This window comes from Condylura cristata, unplaced genomic scaffold, assembly GCF_000260355.1.
Source record: "Condylura cristata isolate star-nosed mole 26May11 unplaced genomic scaffold, ConCri1.0 scaffold00006, whole genome shotgun sequence".
NCBI lineage: Eukaryota > Metazoa > Chordata > Mammalia > Eulipotyphla > Talpidae > Condylura > Condylura cristata.
The window spans coordinates 23,446,205-23,467,326 of record NW_004567107.1 but is presented as its reverse complement, the minus strand read 5'-3'; the positions used below and the strand labels follow the sequence as shown (position 1 = coordinate 23,467,326).

Genomic DNA, 21,122 nt, shown 5'->3' with positions numbered 1-21,122 from the left:
ACTCCAATCTCTAGAGAGGTAGTAGTTTAAGGTGAGATTTTAAATGGCAGGATGACAAGAAGCAATAGGAAGGGGAGAAACTCTAATATAGCATGTTAGATAACATCCACATTTGCCTCTTTACTGTCTTCATTACTTAAATGTAGCCCTTTTTCCCAAACAGTGGGGGTTAGAGGTGCACAGGGGTTGGGAACAGAGAAAGGAACAAAAAGAGGAACAGGGAAAGAAACAATTACTGGAGCATAAACAAAACAAGGAGAGTAGCATTTCATGGAGTAGGGTAGTTAACAGTAAATGCTCTTAAGTGGGAAACTTGGTAAGTTAAAGGGTAGTATAATTTACAATTACGAAGCTCCTGTGACTTAGGGAATACATCACAATCATTTGTCAAAAGTGAAATCATGTTTAGTAGCCTCCAATAAAGCAGGCAGTAGGCTTCTCTATAAACTTCAATCAAATCTAAAAATGTTCACAACGCAAATCGAACAAAACCACATGGATTCTGCCTGCCACCAACAGACAAAATTATCATACAACAGACTTGTATGATGTGTTACTCTGGACTTGTGAACTAGGGCATTAGCATGCATAACTTGAGAGCTTAAACAATAAAAAAAAAATGCGTCTGTGTATTTTTAAATTTTTGATTTCCCCCACTGCCCCGCCAAAAAAAGGGTTACATGCATATATTTGACTTGAGAGAAATACGTTTTGATAACCTAAAATAACTTAGTGACATGAATCATCCCAGTTTCCAACATTGGCTAATAAATGGTGGTACAGGATAATACTTCAGGAGTTGTGTTTCTCTTAGAAAAAAAAAAATACCCTGAAGGCATTTTTGTTGCTTAAACTAAAAACCATTTAGACAATATGAGTAAGATTAAAGTCTTAATGACTTATAGTCATTAAGAAAATATCTTTATCATATCTTTACAATATTCAGGCAGTAGTTTATTAACTTAGTACAAAAGATTTATTAATGTAGTACAAAAATAAGACAGACTCTAGGAAACCCATCTTGTGTAGGAATATGAAAAAGCTTTCCACTAATTTTCTCATATATTTCAATCCATTTTACATTAGAATTAACAGGTAAAGATGGCCAGGGAAGCTAAAAATCACTTTAACATATCAGTACTCCCCAGATAAAGTAAGCTGAGAGGCTTTCACCAAGGCACAGACCATCACAGCCTTATAATTAACCACTTAACTACTACTTAGCTATAATTAACTATGTAAGTTATAACCAGCCAGGTGTTTCCTTTTGCCTCACAGTTCAAATTAAGAGAGAATGAAAATCTGATTGTTTTGTTACAAAATATTGAATATTCTCAGAATTAAAGACTTCTTTCATATGGATTAACTTTATTACATACCTCAAAACCATCTTTTGTGCAAGATAAAACCATTTTATATCAGGTAGGGTTTTGTGACTCAGTGTTGCTGAATGGAAAATACAATGAACCATCCTCTTCTAACCAACTACCCAGTTCCCCAGTTGGAGGTATTTGCAGATGTGCTGGGATTAAAAAAAATATATATGATGAGCTTTTCTTGACCCAAGTCAAAATACTATCATAAACTATACTATATACAAATTAGTTCATCACAATATCACATTCAAAAGAATGAGTTATAGCCTTGATTTTCACCACATCTATATAAAGAGATTTAGTTGAATGGCCAAAATTTACAGAAGCAGGTTTTATAAATGCTTGAAAGTAAATAACTTTACACTCCATTTAAGGGGTAACTATGGTATAGGTTTATAGAAACAAACGAAAGTATAAAACCAACAATTTGAAATCATTCATACTTAACACAAATAGGACTTTTATTTTTGCAGCTTTTCAGTGAGCAAAGTATGACCTGCAGCAATAATCTCTCTTACTAAATTCAGCCAAAGAGGTTATATTTCTAAAGAATCATCATCATTTTCCAAGTATCTAGTCAATTACAACATCCAGAAGTATATTTTCTGAGTGACTTTGAGCATACAAAGTAATAGAAATGATGCCTTCCTATGTAGAGCAAATGATACCTTTCCAACAGTAGAGCGTAAAACATGTCTCCCCACTTTCACTCATATACCACTTACAGGAATTTGCTTTTGTATTAAAAGCAGAAATGCATATCAAGTTAACTTTTTATTTCTATCAATAGTTACAACTATCACTATTTTGATAAGACTATTATTGTAACTCACTAAAGAAAAGAGACTTGATAAATATTTCAAGAAACTACTGATACTTAGAATCAGACTTTTAAAGTAAAAAGCTTCATCCATTTACTCATTTCAGATGGTCAAAAGATGGAACAAACATAGAAGACAGCAGAAGCACTGTCCTTCTCCAAGGTACTTTTCTATCATAATGATGACTCCATCCATTTGGCAAGCTTTCCTTTAGTTTTTCCTGTATCTTACAAAAACCAAAATATCTCCTAAATGTTAGACATGTCATAAAGTACATCATAGACATTATATCTTACTCTTACAACCTTGCAAAAGAGTTACCCTACTTTTGAAAATGTGAAAATAAAATAAGGAAAAATAAGGAAATTGATTAATATCATATAGCTATAAAGAAGCAGAGCTAGGACTAAACTTGGTCTTTCTAGCTTCAAAGTCACTTTCCCTTATAGTTTTGTTAGTTCTGCTGGAAATGCAAACCTCAAAGCTATTTCCACAATGCACATCCTTGAAAAGCACATGTATTGAGTACTTACGGCTTCTGGGGAAAGAAACTTGAAGCATGCAAAAATAACTTCATTGTAAAAAACTTCTATTTACATCTTACAAACATGTATTATCTTTTGCATATCAACATAGCAACTCTGAAACTGAAATAGAAATTTTATTATCCCCAAGTTATAAATGAGGAAAATGAAACTTTGCAGTAGCTGCATAGAGTAAAAGCAAATATTTGTTAAATATTAAGACTCAAATAAGCTAAGCGACTAACATAAATTCATGGCAGAACAGGGTTCAAATTCAGGACTCTTATTTCTAAAATCAATGCCCTATACAAGATACTTAGCCACCATAAATTATTTCCATCATTATATAATGAATTTAAGTACAAAACTAATAAATGCTAGCCTACCTATATTACAAAACAGCTAGGCAGATAATGTATTCACTTAGTAGTCAATCTTTAAGCTGATTTAGTATAATACTAATGATGCAATTGCCAACAACAGAAGACCACCACAGCTAGAAGTCAGGCATGCTAGTTCACCATTTCAGGAAATACAATATTGATATCACCTGATGGAAAAACTGAATTTTATACCTGAAAGGGAATGTGTTTAATCACTAATTTACTGAATCCCTCAACTATGTGGTAGAACCCAGAAAAGGTTGTCCTACATATATTCTGTCTCATGTTGTCTCCCCAGATCTCTGCAGAAGAAGTCTTTATGCCCATTTGATAGGTGAGAAAATGGAAGCTCAGAAAGGTTAAACAGCTTCTTAAAGTTAAGTAGTCAAGTTAAGAGTCACTTCCATGTTATATGAACACAAGTGCTCATGCAGGCGCCCTTCTGCATTCCTGCTTACCGGTGGTCTACCTATCACTCTACTGCAGGATCAAACAAAGCAGAGTCCAACCCTACCTTGTTCAAAATAGCATGTTACTACTAAGTCTTCAAATATGCACAGAAAAAAAAAAAGCTGGAAGGATATACATTAAAAGTTACCAGTGGTTGAGGTATGTACTTTTTCTTCATTATGCTTTTCTCTCTGTGAAAGTGTTTGCTTTCAGGAGTCAAAAAATCTTAGGAAATCTTTTAACATTTTAAGTCATTACAACTGCAGGTTATGACCCATTCTATCCACACATAAAGAAGATTTTTAATTTAGCATACTGGGGTGTACTGGATTAAACAGTCCCAGCAGGGGCAACTGGGTCAGGCTAAGGAGTTTATTATTACCAGTAACACTGTTAGATCAGTAACACTGATCTGTTGGGTCAGATTAACAACATTTTAAAAATAAGTCCAGAATAGAATATATACTAGCAAAGGCATACATAGCAAAAGTATGGTTTTGTAAAGTGTATTCTGTCTACATAATTTAATCTAATAGACTGCACCTTATTCACAGTATGACAATCACACTGTCCTACTTGCTGCCCCCAAAGATACGGGGACATTCCCACATTAGAGACTCTGCACTGGCTAATGCCCCTGCCTAGAAGGATCTTCCTTCAAGAAATCCAAATGACTAACTAACTCCCTTACCTACCTGATGATTCATCTTCTCAATGATGCTTACCAATGTATTCCTAACGTTAGCTCTAACTTTTCTTTTTGCCACACACAACAAAATTATCATTGAGCACTTAGCCTGTAGAAGGCATTGTGTTAGAAATTAAGGTTTAATAAGAAAACATAATTATCTTTTAACATGTTTTGTTCTAGAAAACCATAGTAAAGTATGCAAGTAATACCCTCTCCTACAAGTCAAACATAAAAGTTTGACTATTCCTGGTTAGTTAATAGGCAAGATAACTATGGTAAAAAGTAGTGGACCTGGGCCCTCCCTGGTGGCGCAGCGGGTTAAAGCACAGCAATGAGAAGCTAAAGCCGCTTCTGCATGAGTTCGATTCCCGCCTGCCCCGGAGGTGACCACATGGTGTGACAGACCTCTCCTGACCCGCCCGCTGCTCCCCTCAGCAGTGTACTTCGTCGATCTGCCTGTTCTGTTCCCCACTCTGTCTCTGGTGGAGCCTCCCGCCGCCCCTGAGCCTCTGGCCTGTACCCCAGTTCTGTATGCACAAATAAATAAATCTTAAAAAAAAAAATAAAATAAAATCTTAAAAAAAAAAAAAAGTAGCGGACCTAAGATTTGCAAACAAATCTCTTCATTCTTAAACTAAAAATTCTTTTAAAATTTTTCTCTTCAGTTAATATACTTTTAAGTTACCTAGGGAAAAATACTTCATATTTTATCTGGAAGATAAAAAACAAACAAACAAACAAACAAACCAGAGTACAGGTACAATTATTAAATTGGATAATTTCTTAAGTAGCAAATGCTTTTTAGCTCAATTTTTATAGCTTTCAAGCAAAATCAGGTTCTCTGAAAATGTTAAAATATTTTTGCAACACTGTGGTACTTTCATTAATTGTGAATATAAGGACTTTCTATGAATTAGTATCCATTCTTACAGTAAAAACTGGTGCTATTTGAAGAAATGTGGGAGCAAAGTAAGGGACTATGACTGCTTTTGTAGTGGGTGTGGTAGCATACACCTGAAGAGGCATGACCTATACCTGAGTCATAAACAATGTTGTAAACCAACGTTACCACAATTTAAAAAAAAAAAAAAAAACTGGTGCTATCTAGCAAGCTTGAGTCAATTTGAGTAACTATTTTATAGAAAATTATTTTGATTACAAAAGCCTTCCTGTATTATTTAGCTCTTTCAGAATATTTAGTAATTATAGACACATAACCCTGTCAGCAACTAGCTAAGATTTTTCTGCATCTGGGCCAGACCACAGTAATAAAAGTCAAAGGAACTGAGAATGTCCTTATTTCTTCTGTCAGGATAACTCTAAAATTGCACTTGCATTTGAAACTTGCTTATACAAAAGCAGATTTCAATGCTTTTAGTGAGTAAGTTTTTTTAAAGCTGGCATTTCCTCCAACATCCTCCAAAATTTTCCAAATTCAAAAAAAGAGCTAAATAGCAGGCATGTAAATATGAGAACATCTTGTCCAAAGAACCACAATATTTAACTCCATTTAATATTTTATTTTATTGACTGTTCATATCTATTCCATCACTAAGTAGTGCTTTCTTCACATTTTGGATATGGCTAAAATTTACCAGCAAAATGCTTTAAATATTAAATATTAGTCTATCTTCTTGAGCTCATATAACTTCTAGTTACTTTAGAGAAAGAGGTGCATATCAGTTAAGTTCCTGGCAAAGGCATCCTTCTAACACCTAAAGTAAACAAAACATAATCAGTAAGCCGTATTTTTATAACAAATTCACTAAGATGTAGGAATGTACTTTATGCAATAAAATTTCCCCTGAAGCACCATTTCTGAAGATGTATCCCTCAAAAAATATCTGATCACAGAGACAAATTAAAGGTTCTCAAATCCCAAATTCATGGTCAAATCTGTTAGAATGTCCGTTATACTCTCCAGTCTGTTCAGTTCTACTCAATTTTCATATGAAAAATTTAAGTCCTCAAGAAGGAATATTATTTTCCTTATATGGCTTTGTGAACTAATGGAAAAATCAAGATTAATACTCAAAACTCACATTTTCTGATTTAACTAGTAACTAGCATTTTGAAGTCTCTGCCTAAATTTGCTCTAAGGCAACCAAAAGCCAAATCTGTTCTGTGCTCTGATAAGACTGCTGACATTTTCCAGCTAAATGTCCATGGGCAGGCAAGTTTCTCACAAGGTTTACCTCATCTTTGTCTTGATTCCAGGAAAATAGCAAGAACAAATTCCTAATCTAGCACTATCTAGTGGAACATTCTACATGTTCCATAATCCACATTGTCAATACAGTTGCTACTAGTCACATGATGAACACCTGAAATTTATATTATGGGACTGAGGAATGGAATTTTACATTTTTTTTTTTATAAACGTAGGCAAATTTTTTTTTTTAAAGATTTATTTATTTATTCATACAGAACTGGGGTACAGGCCAGAGGCTCAGGGGCGGTGAGAGGCAGAGTGGGGAGCAGAACTGCTGAGGGAAGCAGCGGGCGGGTCAGGAGAGGTCTGGCTCGCCAAGTGGTCTCCTCCGGGGCAGGCGGCAGGCGGGAATCGAACTCATGCGTAAGTGGCTTCAGATTCTCAGTGCTGTGCTTTAACCCGCTGCGCCACCATGGAGGGCCGGAATTTTACATTTTATTTCATTTTAATGAATTTAAATTTACAGTACAACTATTGACAACGGTAACTTCAGTTGTCATTACTGCATGTGATCCATCTGTGGTTCTTAAATCATTTCTTGCTTACAAAAGCAAAGCAAGATATTAATGGTAAATTCCCTTTTTTTCAGGGTTCAATTTTTTTCTAATACCTAGTCTTTTTCTAAAATCTCTTAAATCCAATTAATAACAAAGGTCCTATTACTAGACTGTGACACTCTTCAGGAAGAAAAGGAAAAAGTACTTGCATCCTATTACTCATTCAACACTTTTCCTCTGCTCAAACATTACTAAAATTTTTTCTGAGGTGTTTTCATTCTTTCCATTTCTTTTCTTAATTATTAATGTTCATGTCTACAAATTCAGGTGACATAAAATTAAAGTTAAATTTAAGATTTAAGGTAAATGAGAAAAACATGGGGCCGAAAGAATCACACAGATTTTGATCACAATGTCACCATAAGAATGAAAGCAGTTAGAATTTGACTGCAATCTTTGCCGAGACAGACCCAGGACCCATGATCCATGGCATTACATGAGAGACATCTCCAAAGTGGTACTTTCCCCCTCTACTCTTGAGCACAATATCAGAATGATGGTAAGAATCCACTAAGACCATAAATTTCATTTTTGCTAAGTAATAATGCGTTTTTCTAATTAATAAAACTGGCCAAAGGTTTTATCCAATTCATTAGGGCCAGTTCTGACATTGAACATGTCAGCAAACTAGACAGCAAGACTTCTTAACAAAGCAAAACAACAACAAAAATCTGAATAAGGGCCCTCCCTGGTGGTGCAGCGGGTTAAAGCACAGCACTAAGAGGCTTAAGCCACTTCCGTATGAGTTCGATCCCCGGCCTGCCTGGGAGGAGATCCACATGGCGTGGCAGACCTCTCCTAACAGCCCCCCCCGCTGCCCCCCTCAGCAGTGTACTTCGTTGATCTGCCTGTTCTGCTCCCCACTCTGTCCCTGGTGAATCCTCTCACTCTCCACATCTCTGGCCTGTACCCCAGTTCTGTATGAATAAATAAATCTTTAAAAAAAAATTCTGTGTAAAGTAGTGCAAATAGCCTTTATACATAAAAAAGCTTAATCACACATTCATTAAGAGAATCAAATTAAAATGCATCAAGATATCACTTGTGAACTATCAGACTGGCACACCTGATCATTTGACATGACACCTCATTAGTAAGGACACAAGGAAACCCTTGTCAGGAAGACCACAAACGAGCAAAATTCCTGTGAAGAATTTCTCACTATCTAGCAACACCTACAATGTTACAAATAACTTTTGCCTTAGGAAGTTCAATTACAGGAAACTATCTCAGAGACACACTTACAAAATTATGTAACTACAAAGCAATATTTGCAGAGCAATCTGTTACAAGAAGAAATAGGAAACAAAAGTAACCGGTACATCCACCAGAGCATTTACTTCTATCCTGACCTTTAGGATAGTTTTTAAATTTGAAAGAAAGGTGTGAATGAAAAGACTACAAAAAATGGGGAAGTATTATACTTCCCCACACATAATTAAAAGTAAATGGCTTATATATCTTTTTAAAAGGCAGAATTGAAAATTTTAAGGTTTCTTATATTTATGATAGGGTAAGAAAGTAGAGGAAATGGATAGAAGACATTACAGATTTATCTTTGGAAGCAGAAGTATGAGCTAGGAGTTACTTTTCAAAAACCAAAACTGCAATCTAAAAAACAAGTGACCCTAATTATTCGGTTAGTGGTTAAGACCACATAATTTTACAAATTTAAAGGAAACACAAGGAACAAAGAGACAGAAAATCCATACCTGAAGATACAATTAGCAATATCCAGAATGTGTGAAATTCTACAGGACTTAGGATCCAGTTTCCTCAACAATAAATTACAAGTGAAAAAAAAAAAAAGCAATAGAGAACCTACACATTTAAAAAGTTTGTAATGTATGGACCTTCTATGATGACCACTTTGAATATTCAGTTTGTTTAAACAGTTTTTCAACAGGAAGTTCTAAAAATTAAGTAGATATCTGATGATATCAAGGGATTTCTGTGAATTTTACTAGCTGTGATAATGGTATTCTGATGGGGTGGGCTGTTTGATTGTTTCTTTTAGAGACATATTAAGGAAAAAATAAATCACTTGGAAAAATTCTTTTTAAAAATCAGTGATGAGTCCAGAGATATAACTGGTGTGGTATAGGATCTAGACAGCATAGTAATCCTGTCCTCAGGTGACTCTAATAGCAACCATCTTTTGTTGCTGACCTGGGGTAAGATCAATAGAATAAAGAACTCAAACCTAGTTATGAATACAACTACACCTACCTCTTCTTGAAATCTGTATTTATTATTGGCACTCATGGCTAAAACTGACATCTCTAAATTCTACTGTACTTATTTTTAAGTACATGTTAAGATTTTAACTAAGTATGTTTATCTTCCTATATATATTGAACAAACCAGAAACCACAATGGCAAAAGCCTTAATGTACATGTACAAGGCAATTAGTAACATCTATAACATAATTATCAAGAGATTAATGAGAAAGCATCTTCAATAAAGCAACTGGAATGGAGCATTACTTATGATAAGTCAACTTCATTCCAGTTTAGACTTATTTCTTATTTGGCCAGCCAATGCAGGAAGAATGATTGCTAAGAAATACCTTAATGGGGAAATGATCACCTTCAATCTTCAATAAATCCCTCTTGGATAGAAAAATAAGCAAAAGGACTAAATAATATCTAATTATTTGACTACAATAATAAACAAAATACTCCCTTAATTTATCTTATAGGTTGCCATATAATTACTGCATAGTGAAATGAAAGGATGCCATAGTATATCTAGCCAGGGGCTTTTCTATGATCTAAAAATGCAGCTCTCCTTAAAAGTAAGGACATCTGGGCCCTCCCTGGTGGCGCAGCGGGTTAAAACACAGCACTAAGAAGCTAAAGCCACTTCCGCATGAGTTCGATTCCAGCCTGACCGGGAAAAGATCCACAAGGCGTGGCAGACTTCTCCTGACCCGCCCACTGCTCCCCTCAGCAGTGTACTTCATCGATCTGCCTGTTCTGCTCCCCACTCTGTCTCTGATGAATCCTCTCATCATCCACATCTCTGGCCTATACACCAGTTCCATATGAATAAATAAATCTTAAAAAAAAAAAAAAAGTAAGGACATCTGGGAAGCAATTTCCCAATCCCAACATTATATATTGTAGCTTTAGCAGAGAATAATTGCTGTCTCCACACTGAAATCATCCACAAAATATTATGACATTTATATAAAGTTCAGAACTAGTTCAACAGCCAAAGAATCAAACCATGATAACACACATGACACACACACACAAAATGAAGTGTATCAGAAGTATCAGGAGGAAGGCTTTATATTTGCCAGGTCATGCAAATTTCTCTTCTGGTTTAGCCAAAGTCAAAAAACAAAAACATGCTGCAAATTCAAGGGGGGTTAAAAATAATTTAAAGCATTGGAGGTGTTTCTTAAAAACAAGTCAAAAATAAAAGAGCACACTCTCTAAAACCCTGACTTTATTATGAAAACCTAGGGGGGAAGTTATTACACTGAGTTATTACACTGAGCTAACACACTATGTGTTAGTTACACATTCAAGAATGGCTTCTTAGGCATGGAGTGATATGTTCCAAAATGTTTTTGAGATGAGAGAAGTTTAGAATAAGTTTCAGCTGTTATTTCATGGCTGCCACTAAGTCTGGAAAGACTAGTTATGGCTATGGTATACTTTGGCTGAAAAAAAAAACTATTGTAGAAAAAAATGGCTTTTTAGAGGAAGCCATTTAAGGAAAAAACGATGACCTCAGCTAAGTAGGAACTTGACAACTCAATGTCTGTGTGTGGGTAGTCACAAATATGAAGTCTAAGATAAATTGGAGGGAGGAGGAAGAAAGAACACTGGGGAAGATAAAAGTAATATTCTTAGACAGGTAGGATACTGAGTAAGTAGACTAGACTCCAAGGACAGAAATACCAGTTCGGTAAGTAACTCAAATTATGATTAGAGAGATATTTTACAAATATTTGCTAACTAATATGATTATTAAGACTACTTTGGAAAATACTGTGTCCAAACTGAATCTAGTTTGACTTGTAATTCAGGTTTATGAAGTCTTTTCTTGGACTTTATTTTCCAGCCCATTAATCTTTATTAATATTCTCTAAAATATCTTCGAAGTTTCTACTCCTTTAACATTTAGAGAGATAAATATAAAAAATGATTATTGGGTTCTAGAGTATGCAGTAAAAAAATTATTCTTGTTTATACTTTACAGGACTTGTAGGTATTCCATTAAAAGTATGGATCATTTCAAAGTAAATTTCCTTAAATTTAGTTCAACAATCAAACATACTATTCCAGGAAAGGGCATTTAATGCTTTTTTCCTATTCAGTATTTCAACTTCTCTTTCCAATGGCTTAATATTTTTGCCCTTTGTATTTCTGGGTAACCTGAAAGTAATTTCTGTCAGGTAACTTAGAGTTCTGGCCATTTGGGGGGGGGGAGAAATGTTAAGATTTCTATTCAGAAAGTAGTCTCTAATAATGCTGAGGATTATTTCAGTACTTCTAGTAGGAAAAACTGAAAACAGTAATTAATAAAATTATCAAGAAATAGCTTCATTCAGAATATTTTCTTTTTACATAAGTCACACATTGATGTATAAGTAGCAATAAGGCACTTTATCATTTAATATGAACATATTTGCATACAACATTTAATTCTCAAAAGTGCTTTGACTTCCCCTTCAGAGTTTTTTTCCCTTATGCAGAAAATCAGTTTATTTTCTATCAGTGCCCTTTTGTTTTTTTAGAGTGGCTTTCCTCTAGGGAAAAAAAAAAATCCAAGTACTGTATATGGTGCTTGAATATGACTTGCAAACCACAAAGGACAGAGAGAAGGGGGAAAAGGGAAAGAGAACGAGGGGAGAGAAGATAAGGGAAATGAGAGGAATGGGGAAAAAGGAGAGGAAAAACAACTCAAGCACAAACTAAAACATTTAACATGATACATGGCAGAAACAGCACTTTAGGAGATCTGCTTCTAGTTCCAGGTTTGCCGGTAACCAGCTTGCTATAAGACTTCCTATGAGTCTTATTAAAACTTAATAATTAATACTCAATTGTTTCTTAAATAGTGAAGTGAATTTAACTTAATGTTCATTTTAGATTTGGCTTTTTAAAAATCGACTACAGTTAAAAGTAATTTTCAACTTTTGGATTATAACAGCTCTATGAAAGGTGCCACCCTTATGCCATATGGAGTTAGTCCTTCCTTTCATCTCAATTTGACCTGAGATCTGAATTACTTATGCAGCACACTCAAGATGTACTTTGGAGGAAGATGGCCAGGGAAAGATTCCTTTATCTAAGAGCTAGAGCCGAATGTTAAGGGAGTTAAGGAAAGAGTGCATATTAATGCAATAACAACTAATCGCTTTCAAATCAGGAGCACAGATAAACACTGCTTAAATTTCGAGGGTGGGGGTAGCATAACACGATGACGGAGGCCCTGAGCAGAGGCTTTCAGGCGAACTCTATCCCTCCATCCCTCAAACCCGTGTTCCCCCAGTGGACACCAAACCAGTCTCCAGTTCCGGGTTGCCAACCAATAGCATCAAGCCACAACAGAGGGTTCTGCCAACCCGGGCACTGTTTCAGGGCTGTAGAGTGAAATCCACAAGACCCCAGCACCTGTCGGCCTCGCACCCTTCACAAAGCAAGGAGTGGGAGAGAACAGGAGGTCCATCCCCATTTCTTTTCCATTCAGGCTGGTCCATCAGTCCTCAGCACTGAAAACCAGCTCAGTACTCCGGGGGAGAGACCCTATCACGCATCCTTCCCCCCAGGGCTAATGCTCCAGTTTACAAGTCCCAACCTCCGACCGTGGTTTCTCAGGCCGCAGGGCACGGGGCCTGGGAGGCGGGCAGATGGGGTGCCGAAAGTAAAAGCAGCGGGGGAGGATGTGCTCCTCGCCACTGGGGGGGAAAAGCTAGAAAAGCAGGGGTTGGGGAGCTGTGTTCCCACTCGGCGAGGGCGGGAGGCCGTCCGTGAGTCTGTCGAAGAGTCTGTCATTCCTTCACTCACTCACCAGGAGCAGCAGGGAGCATCTGAGGTCGGGTAAGGATAGGAAGACCGCAGGATTCATGATAACGCTGGGGTCCACCGCAGGGACAGACGTTGGCGGCTGGGACTGGGCGGGGGTGGGGTTGGGTTAGGAAAGGGTTGGGCTCCGGGAGCCAGTGGCAGCGGAGGATTCACCCGGCAGCAGCACCTCGTCCTCTCGACCCGGAGCTCCAGCGGCGAACACCCGGGACAACTTCCAGAGAGGCCTCACACGCCCTCCCTTCCGGGTCCTGCCCACCTTAGAGCACATCGGGAAATGTAGTCTCGCACAGCTCTCGGGCAGGCCCGTCATTGGGCAGCCGGAACTCCCTTTCCCATCAGGCTCTCGGTCCGGGTCCACCGAGTCCTCCGTGCGCGAGGCCCTGTGGGAAACAAAGGGCAGAGGGCGTGTGTGCCTCTAAGGACGAGAACTACAATTCCCAGAGGACTGTGCGCTGGAGCGTTTCAGGCGGCCTTCTGAGGGGCTCTCCTAGTTTCAGCGTGTTGGGATCTCTCCCAGCCGGATGTAGTGTCCTGGCCTGGCGGGAGGGGCGGCCCAGTGGGGGTCGTGCCTCCTGGAGCCGCCCCGGGACGTGTGTCCTGGAGGAGGCGAGGGTGAGTAGGAGGGGGCCTGGCTGGGGAGGCTTTCGTCGATCCACACTGCCCTGGCCCCTACCTCAGATTCACAGCCCTCCTGGCCTGGTCTGGGCCTTAGCCTCCATCGCTGGTCTCAAAGCCTGCTGCCTCTTTCTGTGCTAATTCCTGCATTATAACGTCAGAGCCACCTCTCAGGGCCTCAGGGATTTAAATCGTATATTCTCTTTGCACCCCTGTAAGGAGCATATAGGGGATGGAATGGGAAAGAAAGTTGTAACCGGAAAACAAGTGTGAGTGGTTGCTACTAATGCATGGGTCACTGTTACAGAATAATTGCCACATTCTATAGCCAAGCAGTTGAGCATCTCAACATGGCTCCAGTTCACTCTCCATCCTCATCTCCAAAACCCCGCCCCAAATGGTAGCCACTCAGTCACTCCTCGGAGGCGTTCTGCTCTTCAGATTCTCGCTTTGCCCTGCCTTTGCTCCATCTTTCCTGCTACCCCGAGTGACCTTAACCCATTCCCTGTCTGAAATGCCATCTCAAAAAAAATGTTACTGTTGGGGACCGCATCATTTGCGGGTCCTTGGTATGTCTGAAGAAAAGAATTTCACAAAGCACCGGGATAAAACCAGCAATAAAGTTCATTAGGAAACGATAGGGCAGATTAATGCGTGTGAGAGGCAGTAGACAGTCTCAGAAAGCCAGAGAGTTGCACCAAGCAGTAAAGCTGTAGCGTTCTCAAGGTTTTTTTGTTTGGTGTTGGGAAGGGGCCCCTCTTAATTATGCATACCTTGCTTCCAACACTCCATCCCATCCCAGGACTTAGTCAAAATACTCTTCCTTCTTTTCAAGTCCTGGAGAAAGACTCTTCCCAGATCTGCCAGACCTTATCTAGCCTTGAAGCAAATCGATAACCCCTGCTGGACTGTGAGATTGCAGAGATGCAGATCTGAAATACTCTGGGGGAGTGGGGCCTTTTCTATTCCTAACATCAGCACCTCTAATATCGTGCCAACAAACTTACTTGTAGTCCCAATCCGAATTAGTCTTCCTTAGCTTGTAACTACAGCGTACCACTAGTTTTGTACAGTTATAATTACTAATGCATTTACTGGACTGACAGATAACTAGTCAACGAGGATGCTTTTGCATTTTATAGCACTTAGTAACAAAGTGATTTTTATTTTCATCTATAAAATATATTCAAAAAACATCACTGCCAAAAAAAATACAATTGAGCCAAAAAATGGACCCTATAGAAGGGCTTTCCCCAAGGTGACAAAATTAGCAGAATCAAGATTTTTACTTAGATTTCCTCTCTCCTACTTCAATGCTATTACCGCTATACTACCCATTTACCTGTCTGACAAAACAGATAGAAATGGGGAATTTAACATGAGCAAAGACCAAAAAAAAAAAAAAACCACCCAGACTCATTACTCCACATTACTCCAAGAAGTTAAACTTTGATCCTGCTCACCCTTGGACTTAGCACTCAGCCTGTGATGCTTTCTTTATTCAGCAAACATTTACTGAGCACCAGTTATTTACCTGTAACTGTTCTAAATGCTAGGAATTATGAAGTGAAATATATGTGATACATGTTACATATATATTATTCACATGTATATATGTATATATAACAGCTCATTTTTTTCAGAGGGTATAAAGAACTTTTTGTAACTTTTTTTTTGAGGTAACATTAGTTTACACATTGTATATGTTCTCACCTCAGGTATGTTACCACACCTCACCCCCCAGCAAAACACCCTTAATCTTCCCCTTCTAGTAGCCTAAATTCTTCAGTCAGATTACTGGGATTTGTTTTGTTTTAGTTTTGTCTGTTCCTTTGTTTTGTCTCTTCATATTCCACATATGAGTGAACTCATCTAGTATTTGCCTTCTTCCTTCTGATTTAGATCACTTAACCGTCTCCAGTTCCATCCATGTTGTAACAAATGCAAGATTTCATCTTGTATATATATAACACATTTTCTTTATCTACTCATCTAACATGGGACATTTAAGTTGTTTCTGTAATTTGGCTATTGTTAAATAGTGCTATGATAAAGTAGTGCTGCAATTGGAGTGTTTATATCCCTTAGAATTAGTGTACTTTCATTCTTTGATAGATAAGTAGAATTGCTGGATCATATAGTTTATCTTTTTAATGTTTTGAGGACCCTCCATATTGTTTTTCATAGGGGCTGGGTCAGTTTAAATTATCAGTAACAGTGTATGAGGGTTCCTTTTTCTCTATACCTTTGCCAGTATTTGTTGTTTCAGGAATGTTTGATAAGGGTGGTTCCCATATCAGTGTGAAGCAGTATTTCATTGTGGTTTTGAGGTGCATTTCCCTAATGACATGTATTATTTTTCTTTGGAGAAGTGTCTGTTTAGCTTGAAGAGCTTTCTGGTGGTAATATGCCTAATACTCTGATATACTTGAAATGCCAGGTATTAGATTTCAGAACAATACGTAGCACACACTTGACACTCATCCTGTTGAATGAATAAACATGGGCTATCTTTTCATTTTCATATTTTACAGAAAATCAGCACTGATGTAGCCTAAGGGCATGTTGCTTATTATTAACAGAACTGGACCTTGAGCCCAAATGCAGTTACTCCTGTGTTTCCACCTTCCTGTTTTGTAGCTTCTTTCAAGTGACTTTAGTAAAATTCTGTGTATGATAGTGTTTTTTCTGTCATAACTGACATTCTCAGACATGACATAAATTTCTGACAAAGCCCATATTTTCTGCCAGCATGTCAAACTGTCAATGAAATAAAGACATGAAAAGCTGACCTTTACTAAAATTAAGAAAATACTTTGTCACTCCAAGGCAGAACTTGAACCAATAATCCTTGTCAGTGACAACTAAATACTAGCTCATGGATTGTGATAAATTTATTTTCCAAAGCTCCCAGATCCCAGAAGTCACAGAGATTAGAGTGACAATTTGGGGTGAATCGGAAGAGGGCTCACTTACTGTCAGCTGTGAGCTGTAACTTATTAACAGCTTTTCCCTTTAGATAAGTATGTGTGCTCTAGTTTGCCATGATCCCATGACTCCTGTGTTTTTTATACTGGTCACCTTCATGGGTCCTGTAGGCATTCAACATTGCCATGTTGTTACAGCACTCAAGGTTTAGGAAGGAAATTTAAGATCATTGCTGCAACTACTCTTTTCTTCTTGTACGTTGCTTTAATTCTTTCTGCTACATTTCTGACATAATTCATCCTCAGCTTAAATATTATTAAAATGAAGAACTCACTGTTTTCCCATGCTGCTAATGCATTTCTAGAAGATTCTAGCAAACCATATCAGAGCACCAGTCAGAACAAAATTTTCCTCAGTGAAATACTGTTACTCTTAATGGTGTAATATCCCAAATAAGATCATAACCATGGTATATTTTTCCTAGTGGACAGGAGGAGAGAACCAATAAAAATTTTTCTTTGGAGGGATTGAGAGAAAGAAAGAAAGAAAAACTATATCTTTTTTCCAAACTATTTAATTTGGAAGGTTATACATTTAATATTATTTCAGTATAGTTGTTTTTTTTTTTTAGGTAAAATTTATATAGAATAAAATCCAACATTTGTAAGTGTGCAATGTGATAGCATTTATTTATTATCTGTGTAGTTTTTAGATATCTCTTAATTTAGTGTTTAAATCTAATTAATTCTCACCTGACATTTAAGTTCACTCTATGGCTTAGTCATCACCTTTATCAACCCTGATCTTTACTGTTGTGGGAAATCAAATCACCTATCAATATAGAAATCATCATGGTATTTGAGCCCTGTGCTTAGTGTTAACTACTGAGCCCCCTTTCATCCTCAAATTGCCCAGAGAAGGGTTTCTTGGAAGCATCAAATCCTCTAGTTTTGCAGTTGAGCAATTTGAAAAAAGGGTCACCTAATTTGCTACATCATGACAATTCTAGCACTAGGATTATAGATTTTGTTTTCTAATCCGACTCAAATATCTCTAGTAAACCACATTTATAACATAGCCACTTAGAACTGATAAGACAGGTTTCAGAAGTGTTTTCTGTTTATACTTACTTACATTATTATTTCAGGCTGCTGCAGTTATTGAGAATACTATGAATAAGTCAGAGAACTTGTTCTTTACTGGTTCTTCATTGGCGTCCCAGGTTCATGCCGCTGCTATTAATGGAGATAAGGGTGTTCTTCACAGACTCATCATAGGTAAGCAATCCCCTTCAACAGAGACACTTTAAGACTAACTCTTGTCCTAAGGAAATTTGTTAATTTTCACTTTAATTTGCAATGTATTTACACATTTTAATGGAATTATATTATTATGTATATTTTGTACTTGGAAAAGCAAGAAATTAAGTCCTAAAACTTAAAAGTAGAGATGGAGGGCCCTCCCTGGTGGCGCATCGGTTAAAGCACAGCACTGAGAAGCTTGAGTCACTTTCGCATGAGTTCGATTCCTGCCTGCCCTGGAGGAGATCCACATGGCGCTGCAGACCTCTCCTGACCTGCCCACTGCTCCCCTCAGCAGTGTACTTCGTCGCTCTGCCTGTTCTGCTCCCCGCTCTGTCTCTGGTGAATGCTCTCACCCTCTGCATCTCTGGCCTGTACCCCAGTTCTATATGAATAAATAAGTAAAATCTTTAGAAAAAAAGAAAGTAGAGATGGATTAGGTGAAAATTACTTGAGAAATATCTGTGTATTTGACATTGGATCTGGATACATACTCTAAATTGCTAAGGGAATTAATTTATCTTTGTAGTAATGGAGATGTAGACCTAGATAGTAGATAATGAACTTTTTATATACCCAGAGTACTAGGGTACAGAGAATTTAAATTTTAATGATTTTTGAATTGATTAATGTTCTCTCCACCTTTGATTCAACTGAAAAATCAATACAATATTCTTCTTATCACATGTATTTAGAAAGTTCCAATATAGAAATTCTAGAAGGAGAGAACAAAGTAACTAGGGAAGAGGCAGTATTCAACATCAAAATAGGTAAGAATTTTCCAAAATTGTGAAAATCACAATTCCCATTATTCATATATCCTTAGTCCCAGAGAGAATAAGTAAGATAAAAATGTATACCATTTGCCATTTTTGTACACAGCAGTGTCTAGTAACATAATTGACAGTTCTAATTAGCTTTCCATTCTTACTTTCCTCTATACATTTATTCCCTCTTTTCTTTTCTACCTTCTAGCCCATTACCTTCTTCTCTACTAAACAAACTCCTACTCATTTTTAAAAACAAGTTATTTACTACAAACTTAGAAGATTTTCTTCTCTTTCAGAGAAGTTATTCATTTCTCCTTAACTACCCTCATTCACAGTTTCTCCCTGGAACTTGACATCTTCTGCCACCTGAACGTAGATAGCATCATTCAACTAAAACTCACTTCCAGCTCACATGTTACAAGAACAATAGTTTTCACCCTTAACAAGTATGTTAAGGTTAAATTCCTTAGGAAAAACATTTTAAGTAAGAATACCTTAAGAAAAAATAACCTTATAAAATGAATTCTCTATATTTTTAAAGATATATTTATTTATGCATATAAGAACTGGGATGCAGGCCAGAGGTGAGGGGGGAATGAGAGGATTTATTAGAGACAGGTGGGGAGAGGAACAAGCAGATTGACTAAAACACACTGCTGAGGTGAGCAGTTGGCAAGACAGAAGACTGCTGTGCCATGTGGGTCATCTCCCTGGCCAGCTAGGGATTGAACTCAATGCTGTAGTGGCTGGCTATCGTTTCATAGAACTGTCTTTAATTCCTGCGCCACCAGGCCCTGAATTCTCTATTATTTTAATGAAAAAAACATACAAAAGAAACAAAATGTGTAGTATGTTGTAAATTAAAAACACTTACAAGGCTCAGTTATACAAATTAGCCAGTGTATTACATAATTACTTGAAATATTCTTATAATTTTATATCCTCCCAAAAAATTCTTAAAAACAAAAATGTGAGATGAAGTGAACTGAAAATTTATTTATAAATTGTTTCCCTATGTTTTGTTTCATTTTGTCCAAGGACACCCTTACTCAGTACTGACTTCGAACTGTAATGCTGATTGTCTTTTTAAAGAAGTCTGCCATTATGTCTTATGTGCAAAGACAGTAGTACTTTTGCTCTGTGGTATTTGCCAACATTTATATATTCCTACTAAATAATAATTGCTTCATCTTAAATTTCAGTGTATCTTAAACATTCTTTTATGTAGCACATGCTTGATGAGCTCTAAATATATGCTGTTTCTCTTTTCTAAACTAGTAACATAGTACTATAGATGAATTTTTTTTTCTAAAATCTTTGCACACCAACTGCTCAGTGAATTCATTCATTTTAACATTTTCTGTTTTCCCTTCTCTGTTTCCATGGAGAAGTATGTCAGTGATGTGTTTGACTCCATGGAAACAGATGAGCATCTCTTTCTACATACACAACTAATTAAATTGAACATTTTCTGTGCTGCCCATTGTCCTGGAGGAGGGCTGAAGAGGCTTTCCTGGAATGAGACATCATTTTAATAATGGTTCTAGTGTTTAACTTGATACAATGGATTGATGCTTTAATATAACTCATTATATGTTAGAGTCCAACGGAGTAGGGTTCAGTCTCAGGCCCTACATGCATAGATACAGACTATCACTTATAGTCTATATTTATCAAATAGTTTGATATATATAGTTGAGTTTGATATAGTTGATAGTAGATTCATTTTAATACATTACAAGGAGTGTAATAGAAAAGGATGGATTTAGAGTCCACTAAATTTGAGTTTTGAGTTTTATCAGGTTGGACTTAAAACAATTGGGTCTTACGTAGTTTCAGAAATGTCACAAAACAAAAATCACTAAGCACTACAAAGAATAATAATATTATTTTCTTAGTGAAAGCCAAACAAAACAATGCACAAATATACAGCATGTAATGATTGACATTGACCTTCCCGCTAAGAGTGTTTGGGGCATTTGCAGTGGTAAATTAACCAAGCAGCACTACCCTAATTCTTCTATACCTTTAGATGCCCTGTCCATGTTTGAGCCAGTATAAATTTCTCTGAATCATTTTTGTAACATCTTCCAACACTGTGGCTAGGAGCATTATTTAAGTCTACTTCTTCCTTTACCTCAGCCCTGACCTTAAATGCCAGGGTCATTAAATATTTTGTAACTGCTTGCATACATATTTATGTGTGTATTAGTAACTTATCTGTAAATATGGCATATTCTAGATACAGGGGAAATATTTCTTGAAGGAGTGAGTAATATTAAAACTACTCTTTTAAGTGTCTTTGTTTCCCAAAAGTATGTAATCATTTTGAGGGCCATATTAATAGTGAGGATAATTACAGTATTATAATAATTGAGTAATAGTAGTGAAATTATCCATCATTCATAAAGTTAAGTTGTATGTTCCAGGCATTGTATTAAATGTT

At 37.0% G+C, this 21,122-nt stretch overlaps 2 protein-coding genes across 4 annotated transcripts in view; one reads left to right on the top strand and one right to left on the bottom strand.

Annotated features, from left to right (window-relative positions):
• The window catches only part of ERP44 (endoplasmic reticulum protein 44), a 64,600-nt gene extending 51,284 nt beyond the window's left edge, over positions 1-13,316 (bottom strand). The window contains exon 1 of the mRNA XM_004677479.2: positions 13,046-13,316. Coding sequence (XP_004677536.1) covers positions 13,046-13,102 — 57 coding nt within the window. The 5' untranslated portion in view covers positions 13,103-13,316. The remainder of the gene's footprint in view (positions 1-13,045) is intronic.
• Positions 13,317-13,493: 177 nt separating this feature from the next.
• INVS (inversin) overlaps positions 13,494-21,122 on the top strand; it is a 152,893-nt gene continuing 145,264 nt past the window's right edge. For all 3 annotated transcript variants that reach the window (XM_012721403.1, XM_012721401.1, XM_012721402.1), the window contains exons 1-2: positions 13,494-13,674; positions 17,753-17,882. In XM_012721403.1, coding sequence (XP_012576857.1) covers positions 17,777-17,882 — 106 coding nt within the window. In that variant the 5' untranslated portion in view covers positions 13,494-13,674; positions 17,753-17,776. The remainder of the gene's footprint in view (positions 13,675-17,752; positions 17,883-21,122) is intronic.